The 16,968-nt window shown below is 43.3% G+C and overlaps 1 protein-coding gene across 1 annotated transcript in view; it reads right to left on the bottom strand.

Annotated features, from left to right (window-relative positions):
• Window positions 1-16,968, bottom strand: part of LOC143300365 (uncharacterized) — a 293,289-nt gene that overhangs the window by 12,062 nt on the left and 264,259 nt on the right. Inside the window, exons 2-3 of the mRNA XM_076613977.1 lie at window positions 3,707-3,939; window positions 1,049-1,178 (exon numbers count right to left, since the gene is read on the bottom strand). Coding sequence (XP_076470092.1) covers window positions 1,049-1,178; window positions 3,707-3,939 — 363 coding nt within the window. The remainder of the gene's footprint in view (window positions 1-1,048; window positions 1,179-3,706; window positions 3,940-16,968) is intronic.

The raw sequence follows: 16,968 nt of genomic DNA, 5'->3' as shown, positions 1-16,968 counted from the left end.
AGTTTCCCAGTTCCATTCTTCACAGAGACCTTCCAGTAATGACGATTATTCTGAAACAAAGAAAGAGGGGTGGGTGTGGTGGGGATAAGTGGAGTGATGGCCTAGAGGTAACGCGTCCGCCTAGGAAGCAAGAGAATCTGAGCGCGCTGGTTCGAATCACGGCTCAGCCGCCGATATTTTCTCCCCCTCCACTAGACCTTTAGTGGTGGTCTGGACGCTAGTCATTTGGATGAGACGATAAACCGAGGTCCCGTGTGCAGCACGCACTTAGTGCACGTAAAAGAACCCACGACAACAAAAGGGTTGTTCCTGGCAAAATTCTGTAGAAAAATCCACGTCAATAGGAAAAACAAATAAAACTGCACGCAGGAAAAATACAAAAAAAATGGGTGGCGCTGTAGTATAGCGACGCGCCATGGGGAGAGCAGCCCGAATTTCACACAGAGAAATCTGTTGTGATAAAAAGAAATACAAAATACAATACAAAATACAAATTGTGTTTTCAGCCATGCTTGATGCATGCCTCGCACTCCATCATAAACGCTGGAAGGGTGCACAACCCAGGAAACTTTTCATCCATGCCTGAAAGGGAATTAACCCATGTTGACTTCTCAACATGTCAAACGATCACTGCAGCCAGTACATACTTTTATGTCACTTATTATGAATACAATAAAATATTGTAAAGCGCTGTGAGCCCCATCTGTGATGATGAAGGAGGAAGATGGCGATGATGACGATGTTGCTATGGAGGTCCATTTAGGTCCATTAGGACTGCGTGACAAGGCTGTATGTACTCAACGCTTCCTCTCATAATGATATCCCGGCATTAACAAGGCCAGAGAAATACAGACTTGCAGTGTTGGTCAGGAAAATTGAGCAACACAGTCTTCTTCTTCTTCTTTATAATACTCATAATAATACTATAATGATAATAATATTTTTCTTACAATATTCTTCTTCTTCTTCTTACAATATTCTTCTTCTTCTTGTCATTACTGCTCATACTGCTCATGCTTGGTGCCGACAAACACAGGGTAGAACTCACGTATGTGTCTGGCGGTGAGGAGCAGGTTAAAGTTGAAGTCTGAAGCATTCTTGTGCAGCAAGCGCACCTTGACCACAGTGCTGTTGAGGCGGATCAACCCAGGATCGGGGCTGGCGCACGATATCCTCAGCTGGAACATGAACCACACACTGCCATGAGGAGGGGGTTAATTAAAAAAAAAAATCTTTTTATTTATTTATTTATTTTTATATTCCATCAGCACTCTATGTCATGTGGAGTGATGGCCTAGAGGTAACGCGTCCGCCTAGGAAGCGAGAGAATCTGAGCGCGCTGGTTCAAACCACGGCTCAGCCGCCGATATTTTCTCCCCTTCGACTAGACCTTGAGTGGTGGTCTGGTCGGATGAGACGATAAACCAAGGTCCCGTGTGCAGCACGCACTTACCACACGTAAAAGAACCCACGGCAACAAAAGGGTTGTTCCTGGGAAAATTCTGAAGAAAAATCCACTTGGATAGGAAAAAACAAATAGAACTGCACGAAGGAAAAATACAATAAATGGGTGGCGCTGTAGTATAGCGACGCGCTCTCCATGGGGAGAGCAGCCCGAATTTCACACAGAGAAATATGTTGTGATAAAAATAAATACAAATAAATAACAAATGTTATAAATGTATTCACAAATCTACCCCTTCTTGTTTCTGCGGCTGCCTTCACCTCTACACCCCATCTCGCTCTCTACGATCGGCTTCGGATCCACTCTTTTTACGCATACCCAGATTCAAACACTCCATTGTCGACCGCCGTTCTTTCTCTGTCTCTGGACCTTGCCTTTGGAATGAACTTCCCATTTCGCTTCGTCAGGTCTCCGCACTCAGTTCTTTCAGGTCTTGCCTTAAAATCCACCTCTTCCCAAAATAGCCTCCCTTCCCTGCCTGTTCTTTGTCTTCAGTTTCTCAAGTTTAGAATCATGCATGCGTGCGAATGACTGGTGTGAAAGCGCATCGATTTCTCTCTGCACAAGATTCAGCGGTATATAAATAATAACTACTATTATCATTCTCATCTTTCGGTTTACAATTTTGACACAGTGACACAAATGGTCACCTCATAAATGATTCTGTACCAGATTATTACGCATTCATTCTGATGTAAAGTACAAAGATGGATTTTTCTTTTGCTATTGGACGCGTACGTACGCAAACTAAATCAAGACATACATAAAGCCACTCCCCCGTGGGGATGCCGTGGGTCTTTCAGTATGGATAACATCCCCGCCTTCTGTAAATTCTGTGCTAGAAATTTCCTCTTTTCCTCTTTTCTATCACTATCTTTGTTTCTCCCTTTTTTTTTTCTTCACTGTTGTTGTCACGCGTCGACATATCCAGAATGTGAGACTCCCCTTAGCTGACATATTTCTGTAAGCCGCCAGATAGGCTGGCAACGCGCTAGGCCCGAATCCCACGTGCGAACCAACTCGCGTCAGTGAGTTGTGATTTGTTTTTTGATTTGTTTTTGATTTCTTCCTCTATCTTTCTGGCACTCCACTGTCAACTGCTGTGAGAGTCATTTCGACCAGGGGTTTTGGGAGTTGTTCTTCCCATGTCTTCTGCTGCGGTGAAGCAGCAGGTTGTCGTCATTGTTCGGCGGGCGTTGCAACGGCTGGAACACCGGTTCCAGGTTTTTCACATAACCTGTCTGAGGTGAGGGTGTGTGATGTTCCCTTGGTCGGTTGGTCGTTTGGACTTGCAGGAATGGTGGTGGAGGGAATGACAGAGGCTGTGAATGCATGTTTGTTTGAATTTGCTGTAGCTGTTCATGTTATTTTATGTTATTAAGAGATGCCGTGAATATGTGTTCCCATCATTGTGGTTGTGTTCATGAAGAAATATTGATGTTTATTATTTTGGGATAAATTAAATTAAATCGAGTCAAAGTTAAATGTTATTGTAACGGCAGGTTGGATGGGCGGGATGATAGGTTGGGTGTGATAGCATCTTTCAGAGTCAGAACTGACACTTTGCCATTCTTAGGTTTTTATCTTCCATTGTGCCCGTTTGGACGATTCCATTCTCTAGTAGATATCCACTCTGATAGGTATACAAATATATGTGTGCATGCACACAAGGCCTGACTAGCGCGTAGGGTTATGCTGCTGGTCCGGTATCTGCCTAGCACAGATTTTGTGTAGCGTATATGGATTTGTCCGAACGCAGTGACACCTTGAGAAACTGAAACTGAAAACCTGTATACTTGCACTAACACATGTACCAACAACATTTGTCGTGCTTACTCTATTATGGCTTGTAAAAAAAAAAGAAAGAAAGATAATTGCACTGACACACGCACCAACCATACCATCGTCTTTCTTACTCTATGGTTTGTAGAATAAATGAATAAAAAGCAAATGCGCGTAACGCACGTACCAATAACATTTGTCATGCTTACACTTTCGTTTATATATAAACGCATGTACCAACAATACCATCGTCTTTCTTACTTTGTGGTTTGTGTAAAACATAATTGCACTTACACACATACGAACATCTGCATTGTCTTACTGTATGGTTTGTAAAAAAAGAAAGAAAAAAAAAGCACTAACGTCAACAATACCATCGTCTTTTTTACTCTGTGGTTTGCACACACACACACACACACACACACACACACACACAAATATATATATTATTGCACGTACCACGGGTTTCAGGGAGACGGTGGCGATGGGCTTGTCATAGATGGTGACCTTCACCTTGCAGTCCAGGATGAAGGCAGTCTGCACGCGCAGCGTCCAGCGGCTGTGACTGGCCGTGGACAGCGTGATGTCGCACACGTCGGAAGCCGAGGTGTAGCGTTTTGCCCCGGACCCCTTAATGGCCACGGCGTCCTTGCCGCGTAAGTACTTGTTGCAGTTCTCGCCGGCCAAGGTGTCTGTAACAGAAGTTTGGTGGGGTTTTTTGTTGTTGTTGTTGTTCTTGGTTTAAACATTTTTAGTTTTATTTTCCAGTTTTGGTAACACATGGAAAATTTAACGTTAATACATACATGGGAAAAGGGAGAGGGAGCAATATGGATGAAACACGCGAGAAAAAAAAATTGCAACTTACAAAGTTTGTGTTCTTATGAAATACAAACATGTATTGTATTGTATTGTAACTTTTGTCACAACAGATTTCTCTGTGTGAAATTCGGGCTGCTCTCCACAGGGAGAGCGCGTCGCTACACTACAGCGCACCCATTTTTATTGTATTTTTCCTGCATGCAGCTTTACTTGTTTTTTCCTATCGAAGTGGATTTTTCTGCAGAATTTTGCCAGGAACAACCCATTTGTTGCCGTGCGTTCTTTTACGTGCGCTAAGTGCATGCTGCACACGGGACCTCGGTTTATCGCCTCATCCGAATGACTAGCGTCCAGACCACCACTCAAGGTCTAGTGGAGGGGGAGAAAATATCGGCGGCTGAGCCGTGATTCGAACCAGCGCTCTCAGATTCTCTCGCTTCCTAGGCGGACGCGTTACCTCTAGGCCATCACTCCATGGGAAGTGGAGGGAGAACAAAATAGACGAAACACGCGGACCCCCCCCCCCCCCCTCCACAAAATTGCGACAGACAAACCTAGTGTTCTTATGAAATACATACATGGAAAGTGGAGGGAGAATAATACGGACGAAACACGCAAAAAATAGCAACAAACAAACATAGTATTCTTATGAAAAAAACAAAAACAAAACTACCATGCACAAATGTCTGTGACAGAAGTATGTAACATCATCATCACTACTAGTTGCCGTGCGTATATAGGTCTCCTTAAATTTCGTGTAAAAGAAAAAAAACCCACAATCTACTAAGTCTGGTTTTAAAAACGAATTGGAGGTATACTGCGGCATACAGTAACGAAAAATATAGCAATATACCATACACTCAAAGCCTAACAACCGCGTTGGGTTATGCTGGTTTTCAGGCATCTGCCTGGCAGACGTGGTGTAGCATATATGGATTTGTCCGAAAGCACTGACGCCTCCTTGAGAAAGTGAAACTGAAACTGAATATACCATAATGTGTTTCGGTTTGCCACGTTCCTTGCAAAAAAAACCTATATTTCAAGTGTTCATATGATTTAAACTTGAATGCTAAATAAGAGCATTGGAGTGAATCACGTTTTCGACATTATCTCCAGAAAGCACTTGTGAACAGTGGTAGTGCGTTGAAAGCACTTTTGTAGTTTGAGTTTGATGATCTGAGGGCAATTCACGTTAATTTAATGAGTATCAAACTTCTGTGGCACCTACGAGTAACAGTATGTCTTTGCTTCATATGATTATAATCTTTACACAGTGTTATGTATTTCGTGTTATGAATTATATCATCCATAGTTGCAGAAAATATTCCCTGATGTATGTATTGGGCAGACACAGACAGACAGACAGATACACGCGCACACACACTCACGTACATACACATCTCTTCTTTGTCTCTCTCTCTCGCTATATGTACACACACACATACACACACAGATATATATGTATATATATGTATATATGTGTATATATATATATATATATATATATATATATATATATACATATATATATATATATATATATATATATATATGTGTGTGTGTGTGTGTGTGTGTGTGTGTGTGAGTACGTCATGGCGTGCTTGCGTCATATAATAGCTGCGTAAGAGTGACCCTTGTAATAATAATTATGTCAACAACTTATCCGTTGAGGAAGGAGCGAGACCATTCCGAAAATTTGGAAAATGTGACAGATTTATGTGTTTGTTTTTCTTCTCTCTCTCTCTCTCTCTCTCTCCTAACTGCATGTGTAGTTTTGCAAGCAGTTGGAAACAATGGTCATATAGATACATTTTGCTATTGTGAAGCAGGCCGAAAAACCGAACGACAGCCATGCAAAAAACATTATTTTTCTCCCCTTCCGTGACACAGCGAAACAATCTCCTGAACGATCCATTGACGTATTCCCCGAGGGAGCAACACACCACATTTGTTACTGCTGAAGTGGTCTGTATTTACCTCTTAGACTGTCCTTTTTTTTTGCGTCCGCCTCCTCTTTCACTCTGTCTGTCTTTTGTCTCTCTGTCTGTCTCTGTCTGTCACTCACCCCTCTTTGTATTTACCTCATAGCTTTTTTTGCATTCGCCTCCTCTTTCACTTTGTTTGCTTGTCTGTCTGTCTGTCTGTCTGTCTGTCTCTATCTCCCCCTCTCTCTTAGTATTTATCTCTTAACGTTTCTTTGTACATTCGCTTCCTCTTTCACTTCGTCTGTTTCTCTGTCTGTCTGTGTCTGGCTGATGCCATCTCTCATTCTCTCTCTCTCTTTCTGTCTCTCTCTGTGTCTCTTTTTTTTTTTCTCATGGGGTAAAAGCAGAGTATCTACTTCGATATTTTCTTCTTTTACGTTCTTTTTGTTAAGTTTGAAACTCACTCACGCCATTGCTGTTGTTTTGTTTGTTTGTTTGTATTATGAGTGAAATAGTACTTGTCAGTGTGTATATAAAGTGATTGAACGAATGAGCCTACTTCTTGTTTTTGACATCACTCTTTTTGACTCACTTGTGTAAACAAAGTGAGTCTATGTTTTAACCCGGTGTTCGGTTGTGTGTGTGTGTGTGTGTGTGTGTGTGTGTGCGCGCGCGCGCGCGCGCGCGCGCGTGTGTGTGTGTGTGTGTGTGTCGTGGTAAACTTTAACATTGACATTTTCTCTGCAAATACTTTGTCAGTTGACACCAAATTAGGCATAAAAATAGGAAAAGTTCAGTTCTTTCCAGTCATCTTGCTTAAAACAATATTGCACCTCTGGGATGGGCACAAAAAAAAAATCAAATATGAAGCCTAATTATATGCAAACTGCATTGACTGTTATATTTATATTTTTTGTATTCTCTAAACTTGGCACTTTGATCTGATATTCTGACCCAACACCAAGAGCAGTCATTATTATCATTTTCTGTTCAAACAGGAACTTCTTTTGCTCAGCATGGAAGTTTTATTTATTTTGCAAACGTTTTGGTGCAGAGGGTAAAAAAAGGAAATTACTCTGTAATTAATGCTAGGGGACTTAATTTGCTTTAAACTGATCTTTCTCATCTTAAACATATTTTGAAATTATACTCAATACATAAAAAGCTTGGATTTAAAAAAAAAAGTGTATCACAAGTGAATCTTGAAGGCCTTGCCTCTCTTATGTTTATAGGATATGTGTAAAAGATGAACGTATGTAATGTTTCAATGCCCCCCAGGGGGTACATGAAATAAACTCCTTGCCTTGCCTTGCCTTGCCTTGCCTTGCCAAGAAAGAAGATAACCAATAACCACAGTTCCCAGAATGAATACGGGACGGCACCCCCAACCCCTTCCACTTCTGTCACTTCTTCTCTGCCTTTCCCCCCTTCTCTCTTTGTCTTAAACGGACAATGAACACCGAACTCAATTCACTGAACTCAAACTTAAAGTCAAGGTCCGTTTCTTGCATAACAGTTGAGGAAGGTGCGGTACCTGTGTGAAAACTGGGCTTTCTCGCGTGGACATTGAGAGTGGTAGGGCGTTTTCTCACCCCCCCCCCCCCCCCCCCCCCACACCCTCCCAAGTCGTCATGTTTCCGTTCGAATGCGCAGGGCTAAAGGTTTGAGTGTTCGAAATGACAAATTCTGTTGGGGGTTCCGCTAACAGTATTTCAGAAAAGGTGGGGACAGTGGCTTGGACATGGGACAGGTGTGTGACAGTTCGTGTTGCAATGAAGGGTTGGTTTTATTGCACGTTGAATTATTGGCGTCGACATTATCATTAAGATGATTATAATGATGCTGATGATCATCATCATTATTATCAGTATTATTCCTTCTTCACGTTGAGTCTCCAAAGATGTCATATCAGAACGTTTTCAGACAGGTTGGAGAGCTGAAGGCCTGTTTTGTTTTTGTTTTTAGAGTTGGCAAACAAATGACTCCATTAGCCAGGGGAAAACAAAAAGCTTCTCTCTCTCTCTCTCCCTCTCCTCCACCCTCCACCCCACCCCGACCCATCTGTCCTGTGTGCCTCGTGGCAACAATGAGGTTGCACGTGCGAGGTATTGGAAGTGCTGAAAACAGAACAAAACCCCATGTAACAGAAGCAATGATTTTTTCGTCTTTCTCTCGGCAACATTTTTCTTGAACGTCCACGTGGCGCCAGCACCAGTAGTGGCGATAGTGCCGGCAGATGGTGCTGACTTGACACTGTGGAGAGCCGTTGCAGGCAAACTGCGGGACATCGTGGCCAGATCGGAAATGGAAAGCAACGCGTTGCTGAAGATCCGGTTGAAAACTTTTTTTTAAGGGTCAGTTCGTGACACCCCCACCCCCACATCCCCCTCCCCCCAAACAAAAATAAATCAGCTACGAATTCAACTTCAAAACAGTTGTGGATGGATATTTTGCATGCTTACGCGCGCTTGCTTTGTTACAAACTCAGGATGCGGGTGAGGGTTGTGTGTATGTGTGTGCGTGTGCGTGTGTGTGTGTAAGGCGGCGGGGGAACTGAAGTATACTTTAGGTTCAATATTAGTTGTCGGAAAAAGACGGAACATTTTCCATGAATACAAAGCATAACGTAGCTGAAATAAAGGGGGGAAAAAAGAAAAGAAAAAAAAAAAGAAGCAAAACGTCAGTCTGCTCGGCACCAGCACGGGTGGAATGCTGTCAGTCCAGAACGGTTACCCGTTCTGCGGGACAGGTAGTCCATTTAGAACTTCATCACGGCTCGACACTTCGGGGCCCGGGTACCGTGTGGAAATCAGCTGTCAAACACCAGACGCTGTGTGCAAAGCTATCGATTTCCTTCTTTCCCATCTGGCCAGGGCCAGGACACGCAGAAACCGCACATGGTCCCCCCCCCCCCAGCCCCCGACCCCCCACTCCCCCACCAATCCTTCCCCTCCCACTTTATTGATTTATACCAAACTGAGAACTCTAAACGGCAAGAAGACAGACCGGTTTGCTGGCATTATGTGTTTTTTTTCTCTCCCGGCACAAATAGCACCGTGGGGAGTGACTGATGCCGAAGGAGTGTTTGTTTGAGCGGGAGGGTGGAGCATTGACGTCTTTAACGGGAACAAATATGAACTGACAGGGCATACAGTTCTGCACGTAGTAAGTAAAAAAAAAAGAAAAAAAAAGAAAAAAAAAGGCACAGACTAACATCAGAACTAGTGTGTATTCACCGAATAATATTTTTAGCAACAGCAGCAATAAAAAAAAAAGACGACAAATCAGATAAGCTTATGGTAACAATAAGTGTCATTTTTTTCCTTTTCTTCAAGTCATAAACATAAACCCCTTTTTATTTCGTTCACGCATTCGCTTCGTGATCAACATAGAACGTTTTCAAAGAAAGATGAACCGTAATTTCATGTATGCGACTAGACTCTGAAGATAACGTCTCCAACATGCATGCCTCAGTGTGAGGTGTCATTGCTGGCAGATTGCTGTGTGGTATTTAGATATATCTGCAAGAAGATTGTCCTTGTTGTCTGGTGGTAGTAAACACTAGAAAGGACTTGAAAAAAGGAAACTGTTTCGACCGACATAAAAACTGGATGTGATAAGTTTGTCTCATGAACTGGTGTGTGCTTGTTCCAACAGCACAATGCTCCGAGTTGCCAGGCCCATAAAACCTTCCTTGTCACACACCAGCAACAGGTTGCTGCAGCGACTGGCGGAAGGGCAGGCACAGCTTTTAGGAAACACATGTCCATGACGCTTCTGTCGACGCCACGTTTATCGTTGAGATGCTGAGGTTGACGGGAGGAGATCTTAAAGGCTGAGACAGTGATTTAGATTATGACATTTATTTTGGGAGAGCCTCAGCTGTATGAAGTTTGTAGAGCATAATTTTTGGCTGTTTTTCAGAAGATGTTTTCCTGCATCAGGAGCCATCTTCAGTAGCAGCCCCCCTCCCCCTAAAAAAACCAAACAAACCCATCTTGGAGAGAGTTACCACTCTTTACTATTTGTTAATCATATCGTCTCCTGCCTCATTATTTGTATAATTTCCAATGGATCAACTACCGAGGCAACCATGTATTTGTTCTGTATTGTCCATGTGTTCTGTGTGGCTTATTCAGGATTAAAGAGGCTATGCCACTCTTGAATAAAAAGCTAATTTGTGTTTGCACATTTCGTCTGTCTTTGCTGCTGTGTAAACATGTCAAATGATTGGTATAAGGACAGGCCCGGCGCTTCTTTTTTTTTTTTTGAGGAAATGTCTGGGTTTGTTCAAATGTACCTTTATTTACCTGTGTGCTAGCTGAATCGGTAGCGTAAGTATCACTGACTTGAAGTTGTGTACCTTGTTTAATGGAGAGAGTTACCACTCTTTACTATTTGTTAATCATCTTGGAATACTTATTTTCTTGTCTCTTCTTTATTTCTTCTTCTTTTTTTCATTTCTCTACTTTCCCCCCTGTTCTCTTTTTATCCTTGTATTTTTCTTCCCTTTTATACTGCCCGCGATGTCTTGAACAGCTATGTCAGGCCCAGTTTTTAACCCCCAGGGGATTGTACAAGGATCAGGCACACCACTGTTGCCCACAGGTGCCAGCACGGTTTGGGAACGTTTGGAGATTTAGAGAAAACTCGTGGGTCATTTTCCTAGTTGGAAAATTTTGGAAAAAAGTTTTCGGTGCTTTTTGAAAGTTTGAGAATTTTAGGAATTATATTCAACAGAAAATGTTTCCGTGTCATTAATCAGGACAGCTCCTATTGAAATTTAAAAATCGAGACACTTCAGAGAGTGAAGGAGTGTTTGTGGCCATCAGACAGTCTGCAGCTGTTGTTTGCCAGAAAGGCGGGGAGTTACTGCCCCTGAGTGACGTTATATTTCCCTTTCTTGTGTTTTCATTGGCTGGTTACTTGGAAGCGAAGCGTATGTGGTGGGGGGGGAAACATATTTTCGTCAGATTGTGGAAAACTGCCACTACTGTTGGGATGCATAGGCCAAAGCCTTAGGAATATATGAGAAAAGGCGGTGGGAACCTTTGGTTATTAACCTTGTTTATTACGATAGATGTTGAAGTTTACGATGTGACGTCCTGGTGTATTTCACGTGCATTAACAAAGAAAAAAGGATGTTTGTTGTTTTTTTTTTTCGTTCGTGGGCTGTGACTCCAACGTTCATTCGTATACACGAGTGGGCGTTCACGTGTATGGCCGTTCTTATCCCCGCCATGTAGGCAGCCATACTCCGTTTTCAGGGGGTGGGGTCGGGTGTGTATGCTGGATATGTCCTTGTTTCCTGTTTCAATAACCCACCGAACGCTGACATGGATTATGGGATCTTTAACGTGCGTATTTGATCTTATGCGTGCGTTTACACATGAAGAGAATTCAGGCACTAGCAGGCCTGGAAAAATGCTGACCTGGCAGATCGCAAAAAATCTCCACCCTTAACCCGCCAGATGCGACAGGGATCGAACTCCAACTCGGGCGAGAATCCAGCGCTCTAATTAGCTGACCACTGCACCAGTCAAAAAAGGATGTCGTAACCCCGCATTATTTCAAAAAGTTCAATTGTGGCAGGTCAACTTCCTCTGTGTTAGCTGTGCTTGACTATCTGTGTATACAAATGTATGTGTACACAACTACATGCATGTATATGAATGTGTATTGTGTGTGCGTGTGTTTGTGTAAGTTTGTGCCTGCCTATGTGTGCGTATGTATTAGGGTAGCTGTTAAATACACATGTATGTTAAAATGTATTATGCATTATGTGTGTGTGTGTGTGTGTGTGTGTGTGGTCACATTTTGGTGTGTGTATGTAACATTGATGTAATGTTTTATGTTAACAAAAGCGTTTTAGTAAAAAGCACCTGGAGCAGATTTCTGGATAGTGTGCTATATAAGTATCCATTATTATTATTATTTTCTAGCGAAAGCAGCCCACTGGCTTAAGACTTATTGTATGGTCTCTGGTTGCGACAAGCAATATAAAAAAGGTAATCACTTTACAAGGGATTGTGAGACTGCTGCAAGAGTCGTAAACCGTGTGATTTATAAAATCGTGGCATGACCCAAACTTTTGTTGACGAGGGGGAAAATGTAGGATCGTGAGGTTTGACCAAACATGCACGATGCAGCTAACATCATCATCTTAGATGAACAGACTATAAATAAATAAACCAACCATGCATAAACAAAACAGGGACAAGGGTCTCAGTTCCTACACAGTTTGAAGAACTTTCCTTCCGACTGCTTGACATGCGATATTTTGTGAAGAGAATTTCGCTGTCGCTTTCCGTGTGTGTGTGACGACAGCCATCCACCTATCCCCACATACACACTCTCTCTCCCCCAGCAGCAAACACAAATGTGATGTTTTTCTTTGAAAAACTTATTTCACAATTTACACACACACACACACACACACACACACACACACACACGGCGCACTCATGCACGGACACGAGTCTAATTTTTAATAATTAGCAGAACGATCAGGAACACAGCTGAAAGAAAAGGTTTTCGATTCGTTCTTTTGTTGTTGTTGTTGTTGTATTGTTTCCTCAGAAAAACCCCGCGGCTATTTTCGGGTCGGGGTACCTCCACATAAACCCGCATTTCTCTGTCTGATGTGCTGTGCTCATTATTTACCCGTCAGGACATCAAAAGCAGCTCTGTCACGTCAATTGGGTTCGCTGTCACGAACGCATTTCACGTGCTGTCCAAGCATCGCTTGGGGACCCACTTTGCTCGTGCTGCCCGGAGGTGAGCTTCCGTACACGTCAATGGCGTTGAGCCTGTCGTCTTTTTCGCGGCACAAGAGGGGGAACATGTCTATCGATTCGTTCCTTTGGCGTCTTCAATATCACAGAGAATTATCGGTGAGCAATGATCGTAAATCATCAGCCTCCTTTTCAACGAACAAAAAAGCAACAACAAAAACAAAACAAACAACAACAAACAAACCGCAGAGTATTATCGAAGACCGTTTGACATCGTTCGCCCGTTCTCCTTTGTGATTCAAAGAGATCGGGAAATCAAGAATGGATGGATGGATGGGCAGAGAGAGAGAGAGAGAGAGAGAGAGAGAGAGAGAGAGAGCAGTATTTCTCTGGGGATTATATGTATCGACACATCTAAACTGTTGAAGCTGGAATCCAGCACAGTGGTCACTTTTGAAGTCGGTTTCGGACAAATCAGAATGGATCTGTTGGTTAATTGCTACATCACAGCTAATGGAAAGTAGAAATCGACACAGCCAACGATTGGTCAGAAGTTAGGTGTTCATCCACTGTGACAAAGCGCTTTGGGTTACGCTGCTGGTTAGGCATCTGCTTGGCAAACCTGGTGTAGCGTATATGGATTTGTCCGAACGCAGCTACTGAAACTGAAATTGAAACCACTGTGGGCTACAGAAATATCAGAAATGAAAGCTCAGAGGTACAGATAATGATGTATAGATTCTCAAGTATTTTTTTCAACGTAATTATGACTGTTTACTTTTCATTTGGTATCGATTTTAGGATCGTAAGGTTTATAGAACGTTCTCAGTTTTGGACATATTGGCTTCTGGCCTCTGGTTATTTGCTTGTGGTGCAGGCACTGAGACGATCCTGTGTTCCCTGCCATTTTCGAATTGTCAGTCGACATGCGTCCAGCTTTCGCTGTCCATTGTTTTTCTTGCTGTTTTGTTCGCCCTCCATTGCGGTTCCAGATCGCCCCATCGGAGTTTTGACACAGCGAAAAGCGGGCTCAACCACAACCGTTTAGCTAAGACTTGCTGAGATAATAAGATAACCGGTCAACCCTGGTAAAAAAAAAAGAAGAAAAGTTTCCTTTTTCCTTTGTGCGGGAGGGCCGGCGGGTGTGTGTGTGTGTGTGGGGAGGGGAGGTGAGAAAGGGGTAGGAAGGGGATAGTGGGGTGGGAGGGTGGCTTGTACCCACGTTAACATCAGCGCCGTGACTGGATGTCGTTATTACCATTTTCAGGGTTATTTTCAACCACGGTTATTTTTACAAAAAAGAAAAAACAAACACAAAATACTTTACCACCGCCAGTTGAAAGGGGCTGCTTAATGATGATTACCGAACCTTCCGTCAGCACGTGATCACGTGCTAAACAAGGGCATGGCAAGACTAAGCTTTAAGACGTTTGCAGACATGTTTAGAATGCAAGATAAAAGGTTCTCTAAAGTCTCAATGGGCCTGGATGTTTTTGTGAACTAGGAGGATGAAAGATTTTGCCAAGGAAGAGGAGGAGAGGAGGAGAGGAGAGGATGGGGGGGGGGGGGGGGGGGGGGAGAGAGAAGGGTGAGAGAGAGAGAGAGAGAGAGAGAGAGAGAGAGAGAGGATGATACAGGTGGGTGTGGGTGAAGAAGTGGAGAGACGGTTCTGTTGCGGCGGATGTGACCTGATTCCAGAGTCTTTGAGATAATAGCAGGGATGAAGGCACAACGGGGGAAGGAGGAGGGGCCGTGTTATTATCTCCCCTGTGCCGGATTTACCTGCAGTTGGGCACGGGCGTCCGGTCCGCTCTCACCCCCGCCCTCCCCCCCCCCCCCCCAACCCCATCTCGCAGCTGTTTGATTCCCTTGTGCTTCATACCAGAGACTTCTTCTTCCTCACCCTCTGGCTGCATTATGTAACAACCGCTCGTCTGTGTGTGTGTGTGTGTGTGTGTGTGTGTGTGTGTGTGTGTGTTTCTTTCTCTCCCTGTCTCTTTGTCTTTCTGTGTGTGTGTGTGTGTGTGTGTGTTTCTTTCTCTCCATGTCTCTTTGTCTGTGTGTGTGTGTGTGTGTGTGTGTGTGTGTGTTTCTTTCTCTCCATGTCTCTTTGTCTCTGTGTGTGTGTGTGTGTGTGTGTGTGTGTGTGTGTGTGTGTGTGTGTGTGTGTGTGTGTGTGTGTGTGTTTCTTTCTCTCCCTGTCTATTTGTCTTTCTCTCTGTGTCTTTGTCTGTCTATCTGTCTGTCTCAGTCTCAGTCTCTGTCTGTCTTTCTCTTTCTCTCCAGACAGTCTTCGAGTATCACAGAGGGTAAGAGTGACGACCGTGCACCCGCGCGTTTATGTTTTGTGGACCGCACGGAAGAAGGTGCTTTCCTGTGCACACGGGGCTCACACTTTGGCCACTGGCCTGTCTCCCTGAACCGCTGGAGCTCCGCTGACGTCCCTCTCCCAACCACATCACAGGGCTGTCTTCATCCTCACGGTGCTCGCTCAAACCCATACTCGCGGAACTTGGGCGCAGAGATCGCGCCAACGGAAATTCTCATCAAATCCATTAATAATGATGATGATAATAATAATGAATATTTGTTGTTGAGCGCTTTCCTTCCTTAAAGGGAGCTCTAAGCGCTTTTAAAAACAAAACAAAAAACAAAACAAAACAACAACAACAAAAACCAAAAAAAAACCAACAAAAAAAACCCCACACACATACACAACGAAAGATTTAACGCACAAAAGCATGAAAGAGATTCAGAGACTACGTGTATTACGTTACTTAATTACACACACACACACGCACACACACACGCGCGCGCGCGCACGCTCTCTCACACACACACACACACACACACACACACACACACACACACACACACACACACACACAGAGTTTGCATGGGTTTTAGATGAATGTTATTCGAAAGACATGGAAGGTCTATGCGTAGGCGTTTTCAAAACGATGTGTTTTCAGACCTGTTTTAAAAGATTGAAATGAGGGAGAGTGGTGAAGATCGTGAGGAAAACTGTTTCAGACGGATGGAGCTGAATGAGAAAAGGAAGAATCGCCCAAAGATCGGGTTTTAAACACGAGGAGCAAGTATCTGTCGTGAATCAGAAGATTAACAAAGCGACGTGGTGAAACGTCAGTGGCCATGAAACAGGCCATCAATCTGTGCTACTGATGAATTATGCACAGTTCAAGTCGTTATCTATTACATTTTTTCCCTTTAGAAAATATCAAATTCTTCAAATCCTGTTTTATTTGATAGCGCCGCATCCCCCCATCCCCCCCACCCCTCTGGATAAAGAGACAGGACGCTGTAGGTGATTCTATGATTTTATTAAGAAAAATACGATCGATTCAGTTCTCCATCTTCTTCAGGTGCCAGGTGCAATGCTTGGTTCTAACTTGTTGACAGTTACACGTGACTAAATGCCTACGTTGACCGAACTACTCCATTGGTCAGTTCCATACTAGACACAGTTAGTAGCGAGTTACGACCATACTAGGCTCTTCCGTCCGAACAATGCAACTGGTTCCAGGACATTACCAACTGGGTTAAGAGAGAAGCTGAATATATTTGCTGTCAGTATTGGATTTCTGCCCCAACTGAATATTTGGTATGACTGTGACGGATTTCCTGCTGATGTGTCAAAGCAATAGACCACCCTGTGTGTGAACGTTATCTTTCATTCAGAAGTTAAGAATGATTCCTCCTGACGTAAGTATTCTTTTCAGAAAAAAAAAAAAATCAGAAAACAGATGCATGAATAACTCAGCGCATGATTTAGATGCATGCTGGTTCTGTCTTGACGTCACCCGCCTTCCTCAAGTGCTCATCCTCATTCCACTTCAGTTGTTCCTACCTAGTCTTCGTCGCTTTCAGTTTCTCCGCGAGAATAATCTGATCTGACTTTGAAAATATATCCATTGATTAACAAAATGACGTTTATGCCGGAACCCATAGCGACTTGTGTTTGTGTCCGCGCATGTGTGCTTTAGTGCGTCCGTGAAAGACAGAGAGAGAGAGAGAGAGAGATGCAGACAGATAGACAGGCAGATTTAATGCGCATCGATTTGTGTGTGAATGCAAAATTCACTTTGTCACGTGCTTTTGACTAATTCTGTTTGAATTTTGATCTTTCAATTTTTTGTGTGTTTTTCTTAGCAATGCTGACTGCTGTTTTCTTTTGGAAACACCCCCACATCAAGACTCACGCATCTCTGTTTGATCTGTT

Source organism: Babylonia areolata, chromosome 26, assembly GCF_041734735.1.
Source record: "Babylonia areolata isolate BAREFJ2019XMU chromosome 26, ASM4173473v1, whole genome shotgun sequence".
In the NCBI taxonomy this organism is placed as follows: domain Eukaryota; kingdom Metazoa; phylum Mollusca; class Gastropoda; order Neogastropoda; family Buccinidae; genus Babylonia; species Babylonia areolata.
The sequence above is the reverse complement of the archived record's forward strand: the minus strand, read 5'-3'. Positions and strand labels throughout refer to the sequence as shown.